At 39.1% G+C, this 25,852-nt stretch overlaps 2 protein-coding genes across 2 annotated transcripts; both read right to left on the reverse strand.

The window, feature by feature from the left end:
* Positions 1-328: 328 nt before the first annotated feature.
* Positions 329-2,086, reverse strand: LOC118813426 (pro-neuropeptide Y-like). Its single transcript, XM_036578758.1, has 4 exons — positions 2,013-2,086; positions 1,573-1,739; positions 685-798; positions 329-551 (listed from the first exon to the last, which is right to left on the reverse strand). Exons 2-4 carry the CDS (start codon positions 1,737-1,739, stop codon positions 527-529), a joined length of 306 nt encoding a protein of 101 aa, XP_036434651.1. The 5' UTR covers positions 2,013-2,086; the 3' UTR covers positions 329-526.
* A 3,562-nt stretch (positions 2,087-5,648) lies between these two features.
* Positions 5,649-24,651, reverse strand: LOC118813034 (serine/threonine-protein kinase 31-like). Its single transcript, XM_036578162.1, has 25 exons — positions 24,618-24,651; positions 24,463-24,515; positions 24,129-24,227; positions 23,973-24,044; positions 23,593-23,751; positions 21,231-21,547; positions 20,876-21,035; positions 20,448-20,573; positions 19,791-19,906; positions 19,268-19,424; positions 18,549-18,674; positions 18,094-18,288; positions 17,027-17,143; positions 16,682-16,801; positions 16,284-16,415; positions 14,713-14,814; positions 13,403-13,483; positions 12,082-12,207; positions 11,672-11,791; positions 10,746-10,832; positions 10,069-10,218; positions 7,246-7,379; positions 7,060-7,131; positions 6,833-6,972; positions 5,649-5,671 (listed from the first exon to the last, which is right to left on the reverse strand). The coding sequence occupies exons 1-25, from the start codon at positions 24,649-24,651 to the stop codon at positions 5,649-5,651; spliced, it is 3,018 nt and encodes a 1,005-aa protein (XP_036434055.1).
* Positions 24,652-25,852: the final 1,201 nt, after the last annotated feature.

The following is a 25,852-nucleotide window of genomic DNA, read 5'->3' on the forward strand; positions in this document are numbered from 1 at the left end:
AATGACGAGCTGGTTTGATAGGCTATGGGTCTGTTTCCCAGAAAGGGATTAAGCCTGGTCCTGGAATACACAGCACTGTAAATCAAGATTCTTAAAGTCCTAAAAATGTAGCGTAGGACTAGGCTTATCTCAGGTCCAGGAAACTGACTCTATACGTTATGTCTAAAAGTTTGTAGACATCCGCTCATCCAATATTTCTTACGCACACTATACAGCACTCTATGCTGAATACCCTATTAGATATCCTTTCAGATAAAGGATGAAGTTTAATCTAGAATGTTCAGGCCACAAAATTGATTTCTAAAAGGAGTGAAATGCATGACCAAAATATAATTCAGCATTTAATTAATTGTCTATACAACTATTAATTGGCTATACAATTGATTAATCACTAAAATTAATGTTGAACGTATAGTGTCCATTCTAGGCCCAAGGACACAAGGCTGTTTCATGCTGTCTTCTTGTGGGTTCTTCAGTCTTTGTAGTGGTGGATTTCTTGTTTGATGGATGACCAGCACATCTTAGATCACCACATCTTAAGATCATCATGTCTAGAGAGAGGGAGACACACATTTGGAAAACATATATTGCATGCAGAGGCACTTAGAAAAGATACAACTATATACTGCTCAGTTTACAGGATGGAAAGCAGCGTCTGATTAGTATGAGTGAACTTCACCAAACCTGATTCTGCTGTCATCTGTAGGTTCTCCATACCACAGCCGTGGGATACTCTCAGTGCTCTCTGTCAGTAGAAGGTCAGAGAACAGAGCAGGGGGGGCAGATCTTTTCCCATACCTGAGAGGTTAGACCAGTCAGAGATTTTGCTGAGCAATCTCAAGCCGTGGAGAATCAAATATCCAGTAGCCTAAAGTATGTGTTACAACAGCCATCTGAGAAAAGCTTGACATCGTAACAATAAAAGATCCCTTTTTTAGCACTATATAAAGCCATTTTTAAAAAGGGTCTATATAGAACCATATACCACATATTCTCCATCAGTCTGAAGAACGACTTCACAATGCAAATGACCCCTTAAGCATGTAAATGGTTCTACACAGAACCACTGTCTTTACTAAAAACCCTTACATCTTTTTTTAAGAGAGTACAACTGCATTCATGACAAATTACATGTCAGTTTTCTTTAATTGGGCTGCATTTACTTAATAATCTAACATTGTCAATGGAATTAGTTACAAGAACACAACTCTTAGCAAAAAGGGTTCTACACAGTATCAGAAAGGTTCTTCAACTTGTAACAATAGTGAAACTGTTTTGGTGCTAAATAGAACCATATACAACAGTTACTCAGTCGTAGTGAAGAACCATTTAACCATGCAAAGATCTTTTAAGCATTCAAATGGTTCCTTAAGCCGTCACAGTTCTAAATATTACCATCGCCTTAACTAAAAAACCCTCAAAACCCCCCACCCCCTTTTTAAGGATGTAGGTTACTATAATAAAAATGATGTCCTATATGATGCATTCATTCTCTACACCTAGTTGCTTGGAAGGGACAAAGTTATTTGTATTACTTTTTAATCATGCTTTCGATCAAATAAAACATTTTACCTTTGTCGTGTGATGAGGTTGATGTAGTGTCGCAGGGCAGAATAATATTTAGCCAGCTCTTCAGCAGGTACATTCTCCCCAGGACTGACTGGTTTCAATGGATATGCATTGCCTGCAGTTAACATCAGCAGTGCAATCCCAAGAGACATCATCACATGAGTCTGCATCTGGAGGACAGAGCCAGACACAATCAGGGCTCAAATGAAACAGGTTAATTAGAATATCTAAACAGATCATCTGATGACTCACTGTTGGACAAACATGATATACAGCCATAATGATTATGAATATATTTGCAACAAAAGATTATTGCAACAGCAAACAAATAATAATAATAAAATAATAATAATAATAATAATAATAATGACTGAGTTTATCCTTAATGAAGGTTGTACTTTGGCAGAGATTTAAAACATATACCACTCAGTTAATATACTCACATCTTTCAGTGATGACTGAGATTGATGTGGAGTTTGACAGCGCAGCCTCAGTGGTTCTGGCAGATGGAGCTCATTCTGAGAGTTTTTATACTGCACACACACAGCACTTTAACACCATTACTGGGGAACCATGTCAATCATGCATTTTACTTTTTTTTTCTTTTGAGAGTGAGCTTAGGGGCTGAGATGTCTGCATCCTGCTCTACTCACAATCCACATTGCTGGAGCTACAGAGCGAAGATAAAAACATTTTTCTTTTGACTTGATCATGGTGTTCAAACAACCATTCTTGCATTTGTTTAGCAGTCCGTATAGGGTCAACATCATCTTTCATCACTGGCTTACAAAGTAAGTGGGGCACAACTGGTCCTCTAAAAAGGGCTCCATTTTTTTGCCTACCAAACAGAACAACCATAGAGCTCAACACCCACACCATCATGGATCCACAAGCGATGACAACGGTGTGGTGTAGGTATCTTTTGGATTTCTCAAGACTCTTAACACATCTCGATGTAGAAATCAAAACAGCATAGATGATTCATTCAACCATATTATCTTTTACAATTGCATCAGGTTGTGTCTTTGTGTGCTGCCCTTCCACCTAATCATTTTAGAGAGACAACCCACCCATAAATTCCAGCTTTGTGAAGCTCATGACGTCCAGCTTTTGTTGACACAGAGGGTGTAACCGGAAAGAAACATCTTGACGTATCCTCTTGCAAGAATTAACTTGCAACAGAAAATAACATATAAACAAGTTTGAGATGTGTTATGTTCTTGCTATTGTGCAATATTTTGGACCCAGCTGATTTCACACTTAAGCCTAGACCCAACCCAACAAGCGAGGTGTGTCTAAGGCCCAATCCCATTTCTTCTTTTTACCCCTACCCCTTGTTTTTGAGTGTCACCCTAACGGTTGAAATCTTGACCTACGAAATGAGACAACCCTCAAATTAAAAAAAACACATTGCTTCATTAATAGCCTAGTAGCGCTGCTCTGTAGGCGACCCGGCCCATCTTCAGTGATAGCAGAGAAGGGTGAAGTTCAGCAACCTCGCTGCTGGGCTTTAGTTACATTTAGGGCATCATATGCTTTCAAAGCGGAAGACAATTATTTATTATCGCCCACCGTTAATTCTTTGGTGATATGAAGCTGAAGTGAGCTATTCGCCAGCTTCTTGTTCGAATTTTCACGTTCCACCTTAAATGGTGCATCAGTTACATTCTGGCGCTTCAGGCGTCAACACTGCTGGACTATTTAAGGTGGAACGGGAAAGTTAGCTAGCTAGCTACCGAGACATTAGCATGCTATTAGCAATTGTTTTATGCTTGTTATGAAGAAAACGACCATAGTACATTGAAACGCCATTAAACCAAGATAATACAATGGTTATTGTCATTTTTACGGAGAAAATTCTCACATTTGTGGGTTTCTTTGGTCGCTCGCGCAGCCATCTTGCCGGTTTTTCTTTTTTTCTCAAAACACTGTTTGGAGTGAGCCTCTGAAATACCTCCGTTTGGAGGGCCATGTAGCTGTAACACTTCGCCCTACCCCTCTATCTCAACAAAAATTGGGACACCCTAACCCTAGACATGAACGCGCAAAACAGAGGGCTAGGGCTAAGTGGTAGGAGGCAAGGGGTGAAATGGGATTGGACCTAAGTACCCAAGTCACCATGACCACTACTATTGGTATCACTGCTGTGCTGACAATGGTTCCCCCACCCAAATAATATCTGTTCAGCAGTGGTCCTATAATGCTACCTTTCCACTGATAAACAGGGAAGACCAAAATTGTGCTAAGTGTGCCTACAGGCACACCTAATAAACTGGCAACTCGGCATATTGGTGATCTCTTTTTTCCTCCTTGGACCTCTTTTAGTTGCTACTTTGAAAACTCACGAATAGGTTGAAGGTCAGTCCTCTGCTGCTGCCAGGCAATCTATTATGATTCACTGACTTAGCTGCCCTAATTGTACTCAGTTTGACAGTTGAAATCTTCTTATCCATGCAGCATTTTCCTTAATTTGTACACTCTCATGTAAGATAAACTAAATGTCCAAACTAGAAGATAGAAGATTTCAGCTACTTTAAGGTGCACATATTGTGCAACTGAACACTTCCGTCAGCAATCAATTCAAACAGTTTGTATAATCTCTATAAAAAATCACTGCCAATAGAATGAGCCAGCCACACATCAGCCTAAGGTTACCATACATAAATGCCAAGTGTCAGACAGAGGAGTATAAGACCCCCAACATGGGGCTGTGGAATTGCATTCTCTGGAGTGATTGAACCCAAACACCTTTGTGAGGAGTTGGAATGGAGTTTGTGATCCAGAATCAATCATCCAACATCAGTACCTAACCTCACTAATGCTCTTGTGGCTGAATGCAATCAAATCTTCACTGCAATATTTAGTGTAAAGCCTTTCCAGAAGAGTTGAGGTTGTTACTGCAGAAAAGAACAAACTCCACCCCAATACCCTCGATATCAGAAGAAACAGATGAGCCTTGAATATTAAGGGTCAGTTTCCCAGACAGGCACTAAGCCTGAGGATTTGGAACACAGATACTCTATCGAAAGGAAAATGTAGTCCAGAATTAAGACTAGGCTTAATCCCTATTTGGGAAACCAACCCATAGTCCAGGAGGCCCATCACTGGTAAATAAACATGATTTTATTATGTACTGTAATCAAAAGACAAAGTTCCCTTCCTCTTTACAAAATTGCATGCTTTCAATCACAATCAGAATGAAATATGTCTTGTAGAAAAGAGACGGAACATTTGTCATGTTTTGTCATTTTAATGAAGGTTTAGATACTGATCTTCATGTCAAAGGAAAATGAAAAGCATACACAGATCCTTTTATCTGTATTCCCTTCAAGCATTTTCTGTGTGGACACATCCAACATCTGATGTTTCCATTTGTGAGATATTACATTTCACACTGACACGTTGTTTATTAAAGAGAGTTCCTCTGTGTCCCAGCAACACAGCAAATATTCAAAATCAGAACAACAGAACTGACAGAATATGTATTCGAGATTCTGATGATGGCTTTTGGGGGACGGAACAGCTTCGGAGCAGAAAAACAATTTAATCTCTGGTCAAGAATCAGGTCAGAAAGAGGGGTCAATATCTGTTCTGCATCTTTGCAGATGTGGATGTGTTGCTTTGTTTCCCAACAAAACTGATGTAGGATACAGAAGTGTTGCTGGATTTTCAAGCAACACTCTCAAAGAGTGAACTGCTGTATTTTCTGCTGAAAGTAGATGTTGGCACCCACACATGTGCTCACACAGGCACATAAAGAGACCACAGCTAGTCCACATAGCAAGGGCTAACTTTTTATGCTACAAACTGTTTTAGAATTTGCAAGAAGGCTCTAATTACAGTAAGTCAGGGAATGTTTCTCTGTAAGACCAGAGCTTAGTAGAAGTGCATTTAAATGACAGATCCAGTTGTACTCATTTTCAGCCACTTCGCATTAAGAGATATAAATCGTCTTTTCCCTCATTTTCACAAAAACCTGGCAAGTGCACTCTCTCTTTCAGCCTACATGTCACAAAAGTACACTCGCTCAACCCACGGCTTAAAAGCATACATCACTGAGCTCCAAATGTATTTGGTTATTAACACTTATTGGCTTCGTCATCTGCAATAAAGCACAGGATGTCAGCTTTCATCTGAAAGTATGCTCATCTGTATCAAGTGAACTGCTTAGAAAAAGAGCACATTCAGAATACGAAAAAAACTGCTCAACGGTTTATTAGGCTAGTCTGTTCTGCTATATTCAATTGCAGTCACAAGGCAGCTGGTCTTAATTGAAGGTTTTTATTTTGCTCTCTGAGGCTGCTGTTGGTGTCTTGATGGCAAAAAGGGGCCCAAAAAAAGAATCAGGGCAAAAAAAGAAGCAGGCTAAGTGGAAAAAAAAAAACAAAACAAAAATCAGTAAACAGCTATAGAGCCCTTCAACCCCATAAGAAGACTCTTCAGACCTGTGCTTGTAGCCTGTTTAATAATCAGAGCACTGGTTGTCACCATTTACTGTGATTTAGTAAAAAGGATTAAAGGAAAATGGAACTGTTAATACATTAAGCACTGACCTCCCATGCTTTGTGAATGCGACACAAACCTACTGCTGGGCTATAGACTGTCAAGTCATCAGTTATTTTTGTGAGCATTTGTAGTCTTTTTAGAATTCTTTCACAGTTTCCAAAGGTCTGGAAGAAGCAACTGAACCCATGTCCTGAAATTATACACATCTAAATGTGACAGTTGGTAGTGAAATAAAGAACTACATGCATGTCTTATTTGCCATTGCTTATAACCAAGCGAATCAAGGCTATTTTGTCCATTTGGCAGAACATCTGTATTTGGAAATTGTAAATGTATAAATTATAGAATCAACAGAAACTAACCATGAAGCTGATGTAAACCAAAATGGCCTTTAAAATAGGTGAAATGTGAAAGAATCCAATGTAATGGTGACAATTTTCGAACTGGAACAATTTCTAAACAGCAGATTTTTAGAAGGATGAAAATAACAGCCTGCCATGTTAAGATGACACATAAAAGAACAAGGTGAAATCTCACATTAACTTCAAAGTGAAAAACTTTTCCTTTACTGCTCACGTGAAAGACATATTAACACACTATAACATAACCAAAGATCTACCCTGAAGATCTTGTTTTATCTGTTTAAACCTTAAATATATAAAGAAGTCATTAACAACTGCTTGCTTTTTTTCTTCAACTTGCTTTTTTGTTCTTGAACAACACCATAAACCATTAAAACTAGAACATAAAATACTACCAAAATGAACTATTCTTTCTGTTGTAGTATAATTTTTAGCTTTCAAGTGAGAGGAAGTAGTCATCATCCAGGGCTTCAAGAGCAGACAATCTTCCAGAACATACCAGCAGCTTTGAGAGGAGGCATTGGAGTTTGTCATCCTATCAGAGGCACATTTCATGAGACTTTTATGAGCAAATGAAAGCTCTCTATGGAAAAAAAATATTCTTGAGAACATATTCACCTACCAGCTGCAATCCAGTAAACTCTGGGGCTTGTCGCTCATTCTCCTCAGCTCCACTGAAGTCTGGAGCATAAAGCTGCGAACAAAAATAGGATTTTTCATTCACACGTAAGTAAATTTGCAATAATAAACAACAAAACGGGTAAGTAAACCAAGAAAATTAAGAATAAAAAGCAGCTGATCATTGCACCATCCTACCCATAGAATGAGGCCTCCAAAAGCGTACATGTCACTGGCTGGGGAGGGCAGCTGACCCCACCTCAACTCTGGGGCCATCAGACTGATAGAGCCAGCCACCATGCCACTGTCCGCAGCTCTCTGCTCCTTTAAAACAAAGAAAACAACATGCAGAAAACACACAAATATGCAGGAATCCATAGCTAAACAGTCTTAACAATGGAGATCATGTACATTATATTAGGTCTACGTTTCCATGTTACAACCTCCTAGTGATGCTGAGAAAAATCACGTTTACTATGTAAAACTGAGCTGTAAAGTTAGTTGTGATGAACTAGGGGTGGGAATCTTTAGGCACCTCACGATTCGATTCGATTATGATTCAGAGGGCTGCGATGCGATTATAAAACGATTATCAATGCATCTTGATGCATCTTTTTTTCTATACAGGATTCCTATTTTCCCCACTGTGCGAGGACTCTGTAGTTTTAAAGCAAAGTATTTGTGATGATCCATAATTAATTTACTTCCAATATCTTTTATTAATAAATCAAATGTTAGTGATCTAAAAGGCTCTCATTCACTGCTCTTGTTTGAGACGCTGCTGCCACTCATATGTGATAAAATGCGCTGTTAGGGTGAAGTAAGATCCAGTGGTAATGGATGACCACGCAGCACATTTTACAGCCACCCTGCCCGTTTAATTCAGTGATTTTATAACTTCTGTTCTGGTCTCGTTGTAGAGAGTCAGGGGTCACGGTGTCAGTAAAATATCTTCAAGACTGGACGCTGAATCTCGGCTCCAAAGTGTACAATATAGCGCTAAAGCCCTGGTTCTCAACGACTGAGAAATGATGTGCAGACTGCAGGTCACGTAGCAGCGAAGTCTCGCCTCGCTAGCAGCTACGAAAAGGCAAAGAGAGAGAATTAGCTAAGACGAACATTTGGAGACGAATGAACATACTCCAATTTATAAGCGGCACACTTTCCTAGAACGTTAAATTTGCAATGAGAGACTGTCAAACACTAAAAGGTTGCGAAGATGAAGTCACTTCTCTTTCGAATTTTCCCGTTCCACCTTAAATGGTGCAGCAGCTACATTCGGCGCCTCAGGCAGAATTTAAGGTGGAACGGGAAAATTCGAACAAGAGGCTGGAGAATGAGAAGCGACTTCAGCCTTGTAAAACAGTCGAACGTTAAGAGACATTTACAATAAGCTGCTCTACATTTGAGGAAAAGTTTTCTGGCGGAGATGGGAGGAAAGCAGCTACAGCAAACCTAAAGCTTAAAGCAGAGCAAAGTAAATCAGTGTTTTCGTTTATATTTTTTTGGCCTGTACTAGGACATCAGCACACACTGAGACACACTAGACATTAAATGTTGTGGCTCCCAAGGTGGTTTGAGTATTGTTGAATGACAAGTGAGATAATAAGTATGTAGATTCATGTTATAGCTCTTCAGACTGCATCATCATTTAACCGGTTTAAACATTTTAATGTGCTAGTTCACTAGACAAGCGCTATGTGTGAATAGCTTTCCAGGACAAAAGGATGGATTTTTTTCCACTTGAAAACTAAGTTTACAAAATGACTTATATTTTAAGGTAAGTAATTGTATGTTGTTAGGTAGCTAATGTATGTAACACTGTGATAATACCAGCTGCCAGACATTCAATAGTTTTTTGAAGTAGTCTGCTACTGATTTAACAGAAATGCTTCTGATTAACAGAAAATGACACAGCTTAGAGCTTAGTTACATAATGGGATAAGATTCCAGTTATTTTTGTAAGTGTAATGTTACCTTATTCTGAGATGTCAATTATGGTGTGAAGTAAGTGGAGTAGTTTGGTTTGTTAGCCCACCGACACGGAGGGAAATCCATTATTTACTGACCATTCTGCTGCTTCAAAATCAACAGCAGCACATCTTCTTTTCCGGTGGTCAAAGGTAACAGTGTACTTACATGGAAAACTAAATCAGACTTGCATATCGTTGTTGTCAGAAGAAAACCTCTTATCTCCAAAATGCTAACTTTACAGGAAAAGGAAAAAACCTACTGAATGTAAGTAAATGGAACCAGAATTTTTGGAAATGGAAGTCATTTTGAGTCATTTCTTTTGGTCAATTCATCATTAACTTTATATACAATGTAAAGGACAACAGGCATTCTCAAATTGTGTCAAAAACTGAAAAACGACAAAAATGGAGATACAAGGTTTTCTTCCGACAGCAGTGATATGCAAGTGTGGTCATCCTTCATTTTTACGAAAACGCTCCCTGACGTCTTACTTTTTTTTTTAAACTTTTAGTGATAATTGTTCTTTTTCTTTAGCTATCTGCTCACACTAGCAATGAATTGCTAAACTCCACAGGTTAAGACATAATTCACGGACAATCACTTTGAAAATGTAAACAACAAATCAACAGCAGATATGTATTTTTTGATTGCCAACATTAAAGATTGACAATGTTGAATAGTTCATCCATACTTACTAATACTGTCTTTCACTCAGAAACACATCATGGAAAGCATTCTGAAAATGCATTATGGTTTCTGACTGATGTACACTTAAAACATGGATGCTAAAGTCCAGTTCTGGTGATACATCACCCTGGAGAGTTTAGTTCTAACCATAATCTACTACACCTCATCAAAGCCTTCAGGAACGTCTAAATATTAGATCCAGGTGTGCTGGAACTAAACTCCTCTGGGTAGTAGATCACTGGGACTGGACTTGGGCACCCCAGATTAAGTCATTTAACAAATCCATTTGCCCAATTTGTTCTCTGCATGTGTTTGAGGTTCAGATAGAGAGACAGACATGAATGTTACTCACTGGTGTCCTTGTAAAGTCATAATCCCCTACAATGCCACGCTCTCGGTTAAGGACAAACACATTATTGGGGTTCAGAGAGGCATGAGCGATGCCAGCTGCATGCAGACTCTGTAGTCCCACAAGTACTCCTCTCATCACCTTCCCAATTTCCTAAACAGGCATCACAAAGATAAAATACTAGTTATTATGAGCTCTTTTTTAGCAACAGACCACCACAATATCTTAAGTGTTAAATGAGTGTTTCACCAACTGTTTGTGTATACACCAGGCCATTAGAAACCCAGCACTTATATCTAGCACAAATTGTTCTACAAACCATTACAGTACAAAACCATCCCAACCAATCTGACAATGACAACATACTAAAAAATTATTTAATTTTGATGTTCTAATTGTCTCTTATCTGGGAAAAAATGGATGAGGTAGAGGGAAGGGAATGAAGTCACTGGTTACTAAAGGCCTGATGCATATAGCACCAAACCACAAGTTCAAATAACAGCTTTGCCATGCTTCTTTTCTTTCACTATTTCCTGTACTCCCTGTTCATAAACTTCAGTGATCTCTTTTGAATAACGTTACCTGACCACTATTAGTTTTCACTCATTATTTACCACATATTTCCTTATAATTTGACAGTTCTGCAGTTGCACATTCACATAAATGAACAGAACACTTACGGAGGGTATCAATGGGTTGGTTTTCTGCATAGCCCTAAGGCTTCCAATAGAGAAGTAAGGCACCATGATGTATGCTAGAGGATCCGACTGAAACACACATTCGGTTCAATTAATGACAGCTCTGCACACACAAAGCACAAACTTAGTGTTGACCAATCAGGGTGTCACAAGTCAAGATGCACATGCACATATGGGTGGAGATTATTACAATGGTTGAAAAAAATGTATGCAAGTGGGAGATTATATTGGATGAAAATATTAAGCTTTTAAAACATCAGGCTGCAATGGGAGACTATAGCTCCAGCTTGTGTTTTAGCAACACAGCCCCAAAACGGCCAACAGGTGGCATGGGAAGGAATCAACTTCACTCTAAAATGCAGCTTTACAGTGCATGGCTACTGCAGATTTTGATATATATACACACACATAGGATATATATACAAATGAAGCCAAAATATATACTCCACCCTACAAAAAGCACACAGGTATCTTTGCTCTGCTTGAAATATTTTAAAGCTCTGTTCTTCTGTTTTTTTTTTGTTTGCTTTTTTTAGCAAATGCAGTTAAACAATCCCACCGCCGCCCACTTCCCACGTCCCTGCTGTTGACTTAAAACACCCTGACAACAGAAGCCACTGAACAGTGAATTCTGCCAGTAAATGCTTAAGTGAAACATTTAATGAATTCTTCAATCTAAAGTATTTGGGACTATTTTTTCAAAGGAAAGAATCTGTGGAAAATTGTTATCATCATAGTGGTGTGGCTGAGGTTTTAGTATACTCCTGCATGACTGTGCATGAATGCCCTGTTAGAAAGAGACCGTAACTGTCACTTTGTACTGTGTTGCACACATGAAGCACCTTTATTTCTCAGTAGCAGTTAAAGGAGTCAATACAGAAAGAGTGTATACTGTGAACAGAGAGCACCTTGCCAAAGAACAGGCCCAGCAGAGGCACGGCAGCAGAGGGATTCTGACTCTGAGCTCTGTGATACTGAGCTGCTTGCTCCAGCATCCTCACCTCTGACTCCTCATCCACAGAGTAGCCCTACAACACAAAAATGAAGAAGTGAACATGGGCCCAAAACAATCTGATTCTTTAAGGAGACAGCCAACTACAATATAGTTACATTTTAACAACAGGTTAAGGTCAATAATGGCTTGGTAAATGCCTGCAAAAAGGAAAATAATTTTGTAAAATTATTCAGTATTGATACTCAATATTATTTCAGTACTTCTTGAAATATTCTGTTAGCATCATCACTGAAATAAGGCATTCCTACTTTTTATTCTCCTGATATCAGCTAACAAGCTTCAACCTGTGCACCAACTTGTTACCTTGAGCACCACCTTCTGGCCCTGGAATTCAGTGCAGACCAAAGGCCTCCGCCCACTCAGCTCCCTCATTGGCTCAGCGTCAAATATGTCTCGGTCCAAGCTCTGCATTAAGAGCCCCTCAGAGCTCTGTCAATACATGAGCATATATTTTAATCAATAACCATAATCAACAAAATCAAAACTTAACAATTTACATGAGAATCTGTATTTGGTTCATTTGGTGAAAACAACAAAGGCAAAAAAAGGCAGGAAAAAAAGTAATGATAACAATCCACATCAAGAAATGTGCAACACTGCAACACATTTTACAGTTTAAAAGACAAACACTGGTCAAGACCGTTTTAAATTCCAAACTCAGAAACTAAAGTGTGACTGGCGATACACAGCAGCTGATGAGGCTGTGAATGCAGCTGTAGTTGTCTCTACAGCAGAGTTCTCAAGTTCCAGTACAGATGACTTCAGCACAGATATTTTTCACAGTTTTCAACCTGGCTGGCTGGTTTGGGCAGGCTTGGACATTTACTGGTTGCTTGGATAGATAAACAGGCAAGCAACCTAAGCCGACTTGTCTTGTAGAATAATTAGCTAATAATATAATGCTGACACTGATTAAAAAAAAATAAATAAATAAATAAATAACAACATTAGTTGCGAAGCCAAGCTGCTTCCCTGCTTTGTACTGTTTGCCTAGCTGTGGTGTAGCCTGTTGTCCATCAACAGAGATGTCAAGCAAAATGACTTGCAGCGTGTGCAAGTTCACGTGGCTTTGTTTAGCCTAAAAATACACAAAATATTTAGTTCTATTTTGCAACACAAACATTTATTTTTGCGGCTGGGTGCATGGAGGTATCGTTGGTTCCACCGTTCCGCCGTGTCGCTACATCTGTGGAGCGGATTCCAGCAAATGCAGGTGGGAGTAGACAAGGACCGTAGGTGTAGCCCAAAGTAGGCGGGTGTGGGTGGGCAAAGGTGTGTGGTTGAAGCAGGCAAAAAAATGGTGCCAGGCACTGGAGGCAGAAGTGGGTAAGAATGACACTAGATTTTACAGTCCAAGGCAGAACGATCAGTGGTTGAATTAGGCAGGTGCGGGCATTAATAATCTAGTCTGTGCAGACTTCTACTACAATGCGGAGGTAAGACAGCCCATCAGAAATTCTTAGTACAGAATAAGTGAATGAACATTTAAGCAGGAATACATGACATGCAACGACAAATACGATTTTTTTTTTTTTTTTACATTATCTAGGGCTAAAACATCAACCTGTGTATATTCACTTTTCAATTCAAATAAATGACAGAAAACAAAAACAATATAACTCACCAGGTAACTGCTGATTTGTGCCTCAGGATAGAGCTGCACAAGTTCAGGAAAACCTCCCTTTACCAGCTCACAGAGTTTTATCTACAACACAATATTCATTTTGACACACCTTATCATTTCTTACATCATCTGCCCAAAGACTATCACTCAACAGGTGAAACACTTCCTATGCATTAACTACCAGCAGATCATTCAGGTCTCTTTACTTCAATGATATGACCATTTTTCTTCTTTTGGATTGAGAGATATGCATTCCTGTAATTTATTAGTCTAACAATGGGCTCTATATTCATTTAAATATTATTACATAATAAAAAAATTCATACTTGTGCCTCAATGTATCAACACATTTAAATCCAAAAAACACATTATTTTTTTTGTCCCAGAATTACAGCCCTTTGTAAGCATAGTCCCAAACACATTTCAGGAGGACTGTAAGCAACTGAACAAGTGGTTTCTTGACCAGCTGTGTTGTTGTTGAATCCTTAGGTCACACACAAAAGAGCTAACTAAAGGTCTTGAGGTGATTTCACAAGGGGCATTTGAATCTGCAGTCTGTGAGGACCAAAAAAGTGTCAATACCAATAGGCCAGGTTATCATTAGGCTGAAGAATTAAAAAGTCAATATCAAAACAAAACATTAAAAGTTTTGGAACATGCATGGAGAAAAGTGTGGAGAGCAACAGAAACTGCTCATGATCCAATCTACTTGTTACTGAAGAGAGCAGCAGCATAAATTCTGAAGTGTACATAAGCATCCTGCTCAGATCCAATAAAATTTCTCAAAACACACATACTCACAGTAAAAGCATAGTACTAAAGCAACTATTAAGTTTTTCAGGGCACAAATGAAGAAAGCTCTTTACTGGCCATGCCAACCTCTGAGCATAGACTTCACTTACTAAAGAATATAAGCTCTTGCAATAAGCTTAAACGTGACGTCTGTGGGTTTCAATTCAGGCAGGCGTCAATTACAAAGGATTTACAATACTTTCAAATATTGATTATGACACTTGCGTATGGTCACCTATAATGAAAGGGCTATGAAAGTCTCCCATATGGTTCACCCAGCACAGAAAAAACTCAAAGTTGATATTCAGCATGAAACGTTTCATATTTGCCAGTAACAGATTGAGACTGATCTACGGAGCAGTCCATAGATAATCGGACAGTGACACAATTTTTGTAGTTCTGTGCTGCATTACAGAAACTATGTAAACTGTGTTACTGTCCAATTACCTATGGGCTGCTTCATAGATCAGTCTCAACCTGTCAGTGGCAAATATGAAACGTTTCATGCTCAAGCTTACATATTCCTCTTTCTCGTGTCTAATTTCCTGAAATAGAGCATTCCTTGTCTCTGCAATTTCTTCTTTCTTCTTTAGAATCTCAGGCAAATCCAGCTCATCAGCCTGTCAGAGACAAAGTCAAATTGATTAATACTGCTCAGACAAATTAATACAGACTACATACTACTGCCAGTCACCTGGGTCAAAATTTCCACAAAGAAGTAGTGTTACTGCTGCATTGCCTAACAGCTCTCAAAAATACATACATCATCTAACATCATCTAAACCGCTTATCCTTCTGGGTCGCGGTGGGGTGCTGGAGCCTATCCCAGCTGTCATTGGGCGGAAGGCAGGATATACCCATCGCAGGGCAGACAGACAGACATACACAATCACACACACACACTCACACCTAGGGGCAATTCAGCAAGTCCAATTGGTCTGACTGCATGTTTTTGGACCGTGGGAGGAAACCAGAGTACCCGGAGGAAACCCACACAGACACAGGGAGAACATCCACACAGAAATGACCCTGGTCGCCCGGCCGGGAATCGAACCCAGGCCATTCTTGCTGTGAGGCGACAGCGCTACCCACTGCACCACCGTGCCAACCCCTCTCAAAAGTAGCTCAATTTGAAACATTTGTTAAAAAAATGTAATCTAAGAAACAAAGGCCTAGGGTAAAACTATTTCCTTCAAAATCCAATATTCTTAAGTGCAAGTAAAAAATGTTTATCTAATGGAGAGATGCTTTATACTTATACCTGCTGTACACTGTGCAATGACAGCAGTCTTATATGTTCACTGCATGTTACACTGCAAGACGTGCTGCAATTAAAATCATAGCCAAATTCTGGGGCTGACTGTGCAGCATCCATTATGTTCATGTGTGCTTGAAAAAAAAATTTTTTACAATAAAGATTTTCTGGTGTTCTTACTCCTTTTTTGTTAGCGTCAATGGCTTTTTTTGGTTGCACAACATAAGTGGTTGTGTTTTTCCTGGAAACAAATACCTATTAAACACCAAAGAGGGAGAGTTTGGATGCATTCATGGCTGAAGAAAAGAGGACAACATGGAATGCACATTCTCCAAAGAGAGTCTGAGGTTAAAAATGCAAATTTTCCTGTTTATTACATAGGTAGCTCTGTATGTGCACTCTAAATATAAGGCACTCCATATGTGCACTGAAGGCTGTGACAGACTAATGTATGTAAAGTTTTTTTTTGTTTTAATTCTCTCTCTCTCTCTGTCTCTCTCTCTTTCTCTCTCTACCCCACCAAGCCGCTCTTTCTGGTTGCTATTCAGACATGCTTTTTGGACATTGAAGCAGCGGTCACATTGTGAGATTTTGGACAATATCTGCATGATCAATTTGAAACAACTGTACACTGTAAAAGTGCCTTTATGCAAGAAATTAGTAGCCATAATCCCCATACAAAACAATTATCTTTTAAATGGTAAGAAATAGAAGCGTTAAGTCTCTTCGGAGCAAAACTTTCAGTAAAATATTTTAGCCAGCCACATGTCAGTTATATCTCTTTGTTTGGTTGTGCCATAATACATAACATTTATAAATTATTCATGTGGTTACCTCTTCTAGGCAGCCCACCTCCACCAGCTTCCAGCGCAGCTGTGAGCGCAGGCTCTTGATGCGTTTCTTAATGCACAAGAGCTCATCTGCTTTTGGAGTGCTGTTTGGCCACTGCAGCATGTCCTGCTTAAACTGGTATCAAACATTAGAAAAAAGATTAAGCTGTAATGTGACACTGCAGTACTTTTGTAGATACAGAGAAAAATACGCTGTGAGATTTGCAGAAAGTAACACACTATTATCTGAACTATTACATGACTTATGCTTCTGGAAGAAAGTAAATTGGGTTGGGCAACATATCATAACCATTAAGAGAGGTAGGAGAAAAGGAGATTTGAAGTCTTGGAATATGATAACTACTGACTTAATTTGGCAGACATCAGGTATGCTCTTCTTACCTTCTTATTTATCTCATATTTCTCTCTGATGCCACACAGCAGGTGCTGCTCTTTGTGGATGTTCTGCATGACTTTATGAAAAGCATTTGACATTATCTTCATCTCCTCATCATCCTGTTCCTGTGAAATGCAGTGAGCTGTTAATCTGAAACAGACCTAAATCAAGATTAGAAATGTTTCATAAATTTAATCTACACTGAGTGACAGCATTCAATATGCAAAAACTTACATACAGTGGATAACTTGATTGTTAGCTGACATAAATACCGATCAGGACAGAACATCCAGTGCACAATCTATATTGAAAAGTCTGAAAAGTGAGGATATTAAAAGACTGACACTCACAAAGAGATGAATATTCAACTCCTCACACACATTGGACTCAGCCTGCTTCAGAATGTTGTCCAGCCCCTCGGCAACAGCCTCCAGGGTCACGCCACTCTTCTCCGTCAAACAGAAAAACTACAGACAAATTGTTATTTATATACAACTCCGTTTACAAAACATTGGTATGCTGTGCGAAATGTAAATAAAAACAGAATGCAGTGATGCGCAAGTCATTTAAACCCTATATTTATACTGAAATAAGCAAGGCCTTCCCTGAAAAAGACGTTGCCTGGATGGAAGCATATGTTGCTCTCTTTGCTATTTTATGTTGAGAAATGTTATTCTTGAAGTGTTGGTGAACCCCTCCCCATCTTTACTTTTGAAAGACTCAACCTCTCTGGGATGCTTGTTTTCAGAGATGGAACCGATCCGATCCTCCTTGCGCTGGACCATGAACCCACCGTAACGTAACGTAACATAAGACATGTCACCGATTCAGATTCCATCCCACATCTTATCATGAACCCACAGCAACTTCATTCTGTAACTGAGGGAGCAAATAACACTAGCTGTTGGTTTGACTAAAATGTTGTTTGTTGTGAGATATTTTAGTCTGGTAACGCTGAAAAGCAAGACTGCTGCTTGTAATGTGTGTAAAGCCAGCGTGCTGAGGGGTGGAAGTATGGCTGTGTTGTACAATACAACCAATTTAATCACCTGCAGAGGATTCACGTGAAAGAGTACCAGGAGTTCATGCTAACAGACAGGAAGACAACCGGCAGCGACTCTCACTGATGCTTTCCAGAAACGCAATAAACTTCCAGCACACAAGAGTGCGGTGCATCAGGTGAAAAAGTGCAGGTGGTCACACACCAGCAGTTCAGCTGCAGCCTCCATTATCTGTATTGGTATCGGCAGTTGTATATCAGAATCGGATCGGAACTGAAAAAATGTGGATCGGCCCATCACTACTTATTTTAGACCCAATCTAGCATACTGACCTGTTGCCAGATGATATTTGATTTAATGAACTCAATAAGATATCTAGTGAATATGTTCTTTTAATAAAAAGTATTGATGTGTACCTTACTGGCGTTGGCTGCCCAGTCACTCAGAGCACAGAGGGCCTTATCAGTTGCCTGTTGCACACTTGTAGAGTTCTGATGCTTTTGATTCTTCCACTCACAAAATTTCTCAAAAGCCTGATCCTCAACATCTTCTGCTGACACTGACTCATTGCTGTCATCAGTGAACACTGCCGTCAGTGACGAGCTAACTTCCTATTAAAACAATAGAGACAGGTGGGGCGATAACAGTGCTCTTCCACAAACAACATCCCACTGCGTACAGGAGATATCACATCCACACCCATTTGACATACAACATACTGAAGATATCAAATCCAGTCATTTATGGACATGCACATCTGTTTGTGTGCATGTGTACAAACATTTATTTAACTGTATTTATTTAAGCCATATCATAATGCTTGTATCTAATTAGTAAGTAAAAACCAATGACTATACTTCCACCTACACACCTTCAGACTCTCCAGGCGCTGACTAATTGGTAGACTGTCCACTTCCAGAAAGAAGTCATTTATGGCGGTTAAGAGAAAACCACGAGACTGATTCCTGCTCTTCACCAGGTCCTCCAGCTCCCCCTTCTGACAAAACAAACAACATACATATACTGACAATATTAACCCATAAATCTATCCAGTTTACTGTAATGTTCGCCACATTACATAAATATTTAAATAAATAAATAATTACTATGATTAAATTAAGAGTCTATATAAAAGCCAGTCATCTCTTTAAAAAAAATTGTATATTTTCTGATTCACTCACAGCATTTCCAGGTGTTAAACAGTTTAAAATAGTGGCATTTGTCACCCACAGGTTACCTTCCATACTTTAAGACTTTTTTTAATTTGATCACATTTGCAGAGACAATATCAATTATATCTTCATTCACAATCATATCAACATGTGTGTGACATCATGTGGAAAATTACTGTACAAAACTATAACTGTATCTTTAAATTTCTATCAGGACAATATTTAATAAGGCCTTTATTTGTAAAATTTCAGACAAATTAAAACTTTTTAGGACCCACAGACATCCTGCAAGAACACATGTTGCATTTAAAAGGACTAAGTATTTCTTTAGGTCCTCCAGTACAAGTTGTCCACTTTAGGAAGTACAAAATTATAACTAAGGCAAAAAGCAGCTGCGGCCACAATTACTATTACTTACTGTTTGACAGGCTCTAAGCTTCTTTAAAGCTTGTTTGTAGTCCTCCCATGCCACCTCAAGTTTGTCTGATGTAAACGGCGTAATAATTCTGTTGTTCACCACTAATGTGATGGACTCCCAAAGGCGATCCACAGCAGTACTGCATGAATTACTCTCCCTAGTGTGAAAGCAATACCATCAAAATAAACCAGTCATTCAAGTGAAAAAAAGATACACACAAACAGAATTCATTGCTAATGCAAGCCAGATCATCATATTAAAAAAAAACAAAAAACTTAAGAGCATGCCTTCAACTGCACAGTTTTCTGCTATCTAGCATTAAAGCCATTATGTAGGGGTAGAACTTTAGAATTAGTTACATGGTGCAACGTCCCATGGGTCTTGGACTTCTGTTGGACATTTAATTTTAATTTTCTGACTACACTGCACCAAAAAGCCCCTGTGTATAACAACTTATGTAGCAGCATCTCCATTTTCGAAAAAAAAATACTATCACGTTACAGTTACAACAATGAAGGCTTACCTATTTTTTCTCACTGCTTCTACTTTCTGAGCCAGTTGAGAGAACCTGTCACCTACTGTTGAGTCAAAGTGAATCTCCAAACTCTTTTCTTTCTGCTGACACAGCTCACTCGCTTTCTAAAAAAAAAAAGAGAACACACCGAGCATTGTACATTGTATGCATACATGTTAAATATCTGAACATAATACAAAACTGTCAGAAAATGAAGAAATAACGCTGTTTTTTTTAAACAAAATCAGGCTGATGCATCTGTATCATAGTGTCAGTTATCATGTACAACAAATTCCCTGTACTAAGAAAATAACCTATAATGAAAGCCATAGGGCAGGGTTGAATTCTGCAAATAATAACATTTCATTCAGGCCTACGTAACGCAAATGCTACAGTACTCTCTACAGTATGCTGAACTAACAGTGTAGGCATATTTTTGTGTGTGAAGGATTTATAAATATATTCTACTGACCAAAATTGTTTTCTATTTTCAGTTGTTTAAAAGATTTTCCTTTCTTTATTAGTACAGAGAAGTATGTCTAAATTATTGTTTGTGATCAGACTGAAAACCACTGGCCTGATTTAAAAAAAATTTATGATTAATGATTGGTAGAGAATTGATGTTACAGTGCTGGCTTTCTTCTAACTGAACTAGCACATTCTAACCTGTAGCTCCAGTCTGGCCTCCTTCAGTTCCTGTTCTAGGTGATCTGCAAGTTTCTGGAAGGCATTCTTCTCCTCTTCAAGTTTCTCTGTCTCTCTTGTTTTCTTCTTTACTTCCTCTTTCAGTATCTACAAAGTGAAAAATAGCACAGCAGAAAAAAGTAGCTCAAAACACAGCGCATAGTGGACCAGGAGAAAGCTAATAATAGTAATGATGCTGATTTAAGCATTTTGAACAAATCTGTAGAGGTAAGTGTTCAGGTCAGCAAACAAACCACTGTGACAGAAAAACACCAACAGCTCAAACCACAATTGACATACATTGCATGGTCGGAGAAATGGTATTTCATTACAGTGGCATGCTGACGTAGTATAATCCATTAGGGATGAGGTAAAACTTACTGACAGGAGAGATGAGAATGAGTGATCACCTGTAGCTCTGATTTAACTTCATTCAGCATCTGCTCTGTGACCTGACTACACAGCTGCTGGACCACCATTTCTGCGTTGTGCGGCCGGTTCTCATTTACCACCTCTCTCTCCGTGTCTGCTATGTTTGGAGCCATTGAGGTTGCACTGGTGCTTTGCTCCCTAAGACAATACATCAAAGAATGAAGCAGCCTGAACACTTAAATTATGATCAGGACCCTCCTAGACAGAAGTCAACACCACTTTCTGTATCCTTACACTACATTTACAGAGTAAAGACACAAAGCTATCCTACATTTCAGGATTACTATAAATTGTATATATATATATATTGATGTGAAATAAGATATATCTTACATCAGGCCTCGAGGCTTTTGGTTGGAGAAAGCTGGACGCAACTTAGGCATACATCCTAAAGAGCCAGGGTTGTCACCGTCTTCCTGAGGTCCCCTGGAGGACCACAGTCCAGTCTGCTTTTGGAGGGCCTTAGTTGGAAAGGGGCTCTCTTTGTTGCCTGGTGAATTCACTTTGGCAAACTTAAACTTTAACACCTCTTCGCCAATATCATGATTGCCCTGAAATGCCTGGACCAGGATAGTTCCATCGAAGCACACAGACTTCTTGTTTATTCTTAACTTCTTTCCATATATCAGATTCTGAAGGAAGGACTTCCCCTGGAGTATAACATTTGAACACACAATATCAGCAGTGTGGGGTACTTGGACAATGACAACATTGTCTATTGCACTAAATTTGAAATGAAACATTAAATTAAAGAGCAGACTGTCAGATTTAATTCAAGGGTATGCACTTCCATATGTGGTGAATTGGTTTTATACAATCATCCCATTTCAAGACACCAAATGTAATTAGACAACTGGCTGATTAAGTGTCCTCAGTCCTCAGTCAGCTGTCCGTCGTTTCATGAGTATTTCATACACAAGACATTTAACTAAAGGAATGAATTGATTCTAAATATGGCATTTGGTTTGGTGTCTGCTGTTGTTCTCTCTATGAGGATCAAAAAAGCATTAATGGCAGTGCAGCAGGGTATGAGACTGAAAAATCTGAATGAACTGATGTGAGGCACAGTCAAAAACATGAGCTTCATCAGTTGTTTGGCATATTGTTAAAAAGCAAGAACTTAGCAGGGGACAACAGTGGTGAATAACAGAAGAATCCTTTTTGTCATGAAGAAAAGCCACTGAACATATCAAGAACAAACTACACCAGCACTATCTCAGACGGTTCACCACAAAATGCAAACAACTGGCAAGCCTCGGGAACAAAAAGGTCGCTTACTATTGGCTACAAAGTAAATAAAAAACGAAGTGTGCAGGGGTCTGGGACAAAGTCTTATGGACAAATGAGGTGGAGACTGACCTGCACCAGAGTGCTGTTAAGAGGAAGATGTAAAGAAAGAGAGGAACTGCTCATGATTCAAAGTGTACTACAATATCAGGGAAATGTGGTGGTGGTCTACTGCTGTCAGTGGAACTGACAAAATTGCCTTTTACTGATGAAATAACTGTTGATGGCAATGGCAGAATGAATCTTCAAGAGAACTAAAACACTTACTAGCATAAACCCAAACATAAGCCTCAAAAATCATTGGACATCACATTGCATTCCAGGCGGACAGTAATTATGTTCACAATAACACAACTAAGCTCTTATTTAGTTTAAGAAATTGGACCAAACCAAGATATTTACATGAGTTTTTTTTTTTTAATCTAGTCCATTTACAGTCCCATTTCCATGCATGCCAGCACAGTCAGACTTTACAACAGCAACTGTTCCCTTCATGACACACAATTCTACAAAGGTATGAGTTTCCGGCTGTTTAAATATATTGGTATTCCTTTTCCACCCATAATAAATTCAATATCTGAAAATGTCTATTTCTGGCAAAATGCTTAACATGATGGACATATCTTCCCCACTGCACTCTGAACGCTTTCACCTTTTGTCGCTCGTGTTTGTTTTTAAAATTTATGCTTTAGGACATCAACAGTCCAGCCAATGTCAGCCAAATTTCAGCCAAGTTAAGCTTAACCACTGTCAGACTATGACAATGTAAAGATAGTTACTGACATCAAAAATTCTGCAAAAGCAACTATGGATCTCCTCAGGGGACAAAAAGGTAAAGGTTGTTGACTGGTCAAGTCAGTCACCTAAGCTGAATCCCTCTGAGCGTGCATTTCACTTACTGAAGACTGAGTGCAAAAAGCCCCAAACCAGCAGGAACTGAAAGTGCCTGCATCACCAGATACATTACCCACGGTCTGGAGATGTCTATGGGGCAAATACTTCAGGCAGCCACTGATTTCAAAGTGTTTGAATTCAAGTAATAAATGATAGTTACATTTAATAATTGATTACTGACTGATTACCAATTAGTATGAAAAAAGGACCATGATTCATATGGAGTCCTCCCAATAGTCTACAACTGACATTTGGATTTTTACCAGTCATTTTCATTTCAAATTCAATGTGCTGAAGTACTAGACCAAAAATACAAAAACTGTCATTGTGCAATGTTCGCACATTGTCTTATGAATCATTAGCTGAACAAAAAAAATGACCCGGGACTGGTGAACAAAGTTTCAGCTGAACAAAAATGTATGTTCACTTTTGGCAGCTGGCCTCTGCCGGAGATCAGGATAGCAAAAGTCATCATAATGATTTTTCTTGGATGCCTACAGTATTTTATAGTTACCTGTAAATAATGTGGAGAATCCTGCTCACTTGACAGATGAAAGCCCCAGAACTTGTATTTTTTGGCAAGTGCAGGAGACTGTAAGCTTTCGGGAAGTTCAACTAGGTCAGATCTGCCTACAACCTCTGTATTCCCGTAATCAATATATGAAACATGAAACTAAACAAGAGAGAAAAGAACAGCACGTAAACAAAAGAACACTTTCTTGTAGCAAACATGCACTTTCTGCAGTTTAAAACCAGAATTTATCAATAACGGTGTTATCTCTACTGTTACGAAAAATATTATGCCTAGAACTTGTAACAAGGAAAAAAGAAATCACTATTGAGAAACACCAGACTGGAGAGTCCAAATATTTCATCATTTGAGCATCTGCTCACCTTGTCGTCTACCTGCTGTTGCACTTTGCACCTGTACCAGCATCTGTCCTCTGAGTAGCATGCCCCATAAAACTGCAACACAGCAAAGAGACAGAGATGAGCCAAGTGTGCTGTGAAGTCTTCTGTCCTATTTGTCCGGCTTATCCTTTAACCTACCTTCTGTGGGTTTGGCCGTCCCGTCAATCTAGCTGCAGTAGGGCATATTTCTGAGAGGACGGTATCCATGTTTTCAGTTGTTTTATCTTCACTCACATTCTTAAGTGATATAAGTGAAATAAACAAAATTAAACCGTGTTATACATTCAAAAAATACGTGAGATTTCTTTATTTTGATGATTTGTTGTCTTCTTTTTCATCAGCTTCTTAATCTCAATTTTCCACCTTAAATGGTGCAGCAGCTCTACTGTGGCGTTTGTTTGTTTGTTTGTCTGTATGTAACTACTGGACCATTTAAGGTGGAACGGAAAGAAGAAGCTGACACAAATATTACCTGAGCCCAAAAGGTGATGGCATCCACAACATGGGTGACAACGACCAGCTCCACTGAATCATTAGAATGAGAAAAAAACTTTGCAGTTGATGAGAGCATTTATGAACACCAGGCAACTCAAAATTTGTCTGACAAACCATGAGCTACTTGCGTACGTTTTTCAAGCTCGGACTCCCAAGATTGCTCCATAAAGCCTCGTCTCTTAAAAAAAACAATATGGCGTCCCAGTATTAGCGTAATGGCGGCATCGAAAGCACACAGTAGTCATACAAGCACACATTTATCCTGGCTACAGAATGCCTCTTTTTAGGCTACAAAGAAGGATTTTTAGAAGCTTACCTCTTCCTCTCGCAGTCGGCATGCAGTGTGGTACCGGTAAACTTTGGCAATGTCTTGCCAGCTAGCTAACCGTACACACGAAGAAAACTGGTCTAGCTGGTAACTAACAGCTTCAGTAACACATAACTCATACAGGTATTAACTTATTAACGCATGATAGCTTTTGAATACCTATGTATAATGTTTTTTTGATGGAAGTTTTTTGGCAATACGAGAAGCACACACTTCATGCTCACTCTGGAAAATAGACCTCCAACCTGGCTTTGGTCAGTTAACCCCTTCATGCTCGTTTAATTCAGTTCTGACTAGCATCAGACTAAATTACATTTGTTATTATTGGTCAATGTAATATTTGAGCTTAATCCAAAAAAGTCACATCCACAATAAGTTTGATACACAAATATGTCCAAAAGTTTGAGGATGTCCCTTCAAATTAGTCAATTGAGCTACTTTAAGTTGCACCAGTTGCTGGCACAGGCGTTTAATTGCTCACACAGCTTGTTTTTATCTCCATAGAAGAGCAGTGTCACTGGAATGGGATGCTCTGAAGCAGCCGTACATGAGCCTAAGATCACCATGCCAAACGCCAAGCGTCAGCTAGAGAGGTATGAAGTCCCCAGCACCGCTCTGTAGAGCAGTGGAACTGCAGTCTCAGTAGTGACAGAGCACCCTCCAGTACCTTTGGCATGAGCTGGAGTGCCGTTTGTGATCTAGAACTAATCATCCAACATCAGAACCTGACTTCACTAATGCTTCTGTGACTGAATGCAATCAAATCCTCACAGCAATGTTCCAATATTACATGTGGTTAGGATTCTGCTTTCCATAGCTCACATTAGAAAAGTTACCAGAGTACCCAAAAAGCCCTTCACTAGTGAGCTGCTGATGAATGACGAGCTTAGCTAATGATGAATTACTTATGTGTTGATTTGGAAATGTTAGCTATTTTTTTTCAATGGAGCATCTACATAAAAGAGACACTTTTCATGACTGACAGTGTAAATAACTCTTGTTGAGAGTATTTCTGTCCTTTTGGTCCCTCTATTTCTGA

Source organism: Colossoma macropomum, unplaced genomic scaffold (genome assembly GCF_904425465.1).
Source record: "Colossoma macropomum unplaced genomic scaffold, Colossoma_macropomum, whole genome shotgun sequence".
Lineage (NCBI taxonomy): Eukaryota > Metazoa > Chordata > Actinopteri > Characiformes > Serrasalmidae > Colossoma > Colossoma macropomum.

Coding starts and splice junctions, on each gene's coding strand:
- LOC118813426 (XM_036578758.1), bottom strand. CDS start 1,739: ATGCAGACTCATGTGATGATGTCTCTTGGGATTGCACTGCTGATGTTA. Junction 799..1,572: donor AACCTCATCACACGACAAAG/GTAAAATGTTTT, acceptor CTAACCTCTCAG/GTATGGGAAAAGATCTGCCC. Junction 552..684: donor ACAGATGACAGCAGAATCAG/GTTTGGTGAAGT, acceptor CCCTCTCTCTAG/ACATGATGATCTTAAGATGT.
- LOC118813034 (XM_036578162.1), bottom strand. CDS start 24,651: ATGGAGCAATCTTGGGAGTCCGAGCTTGAAAAAC. Junction 20,574..20,875: donor AAGTTAAATCAGAGCTACAG/GTGATCACTCAT, acceptor TTCACTTTGTAG/ATACTGAAAGAGGAAGTAAA. Junction 10,219..10,745: donor CCAACCCATTGATACCCTCC/GTAAGTGTTCTG, acceptor ATGCCTGTTTAG/GAAATTGGGAAGGTGATGAG.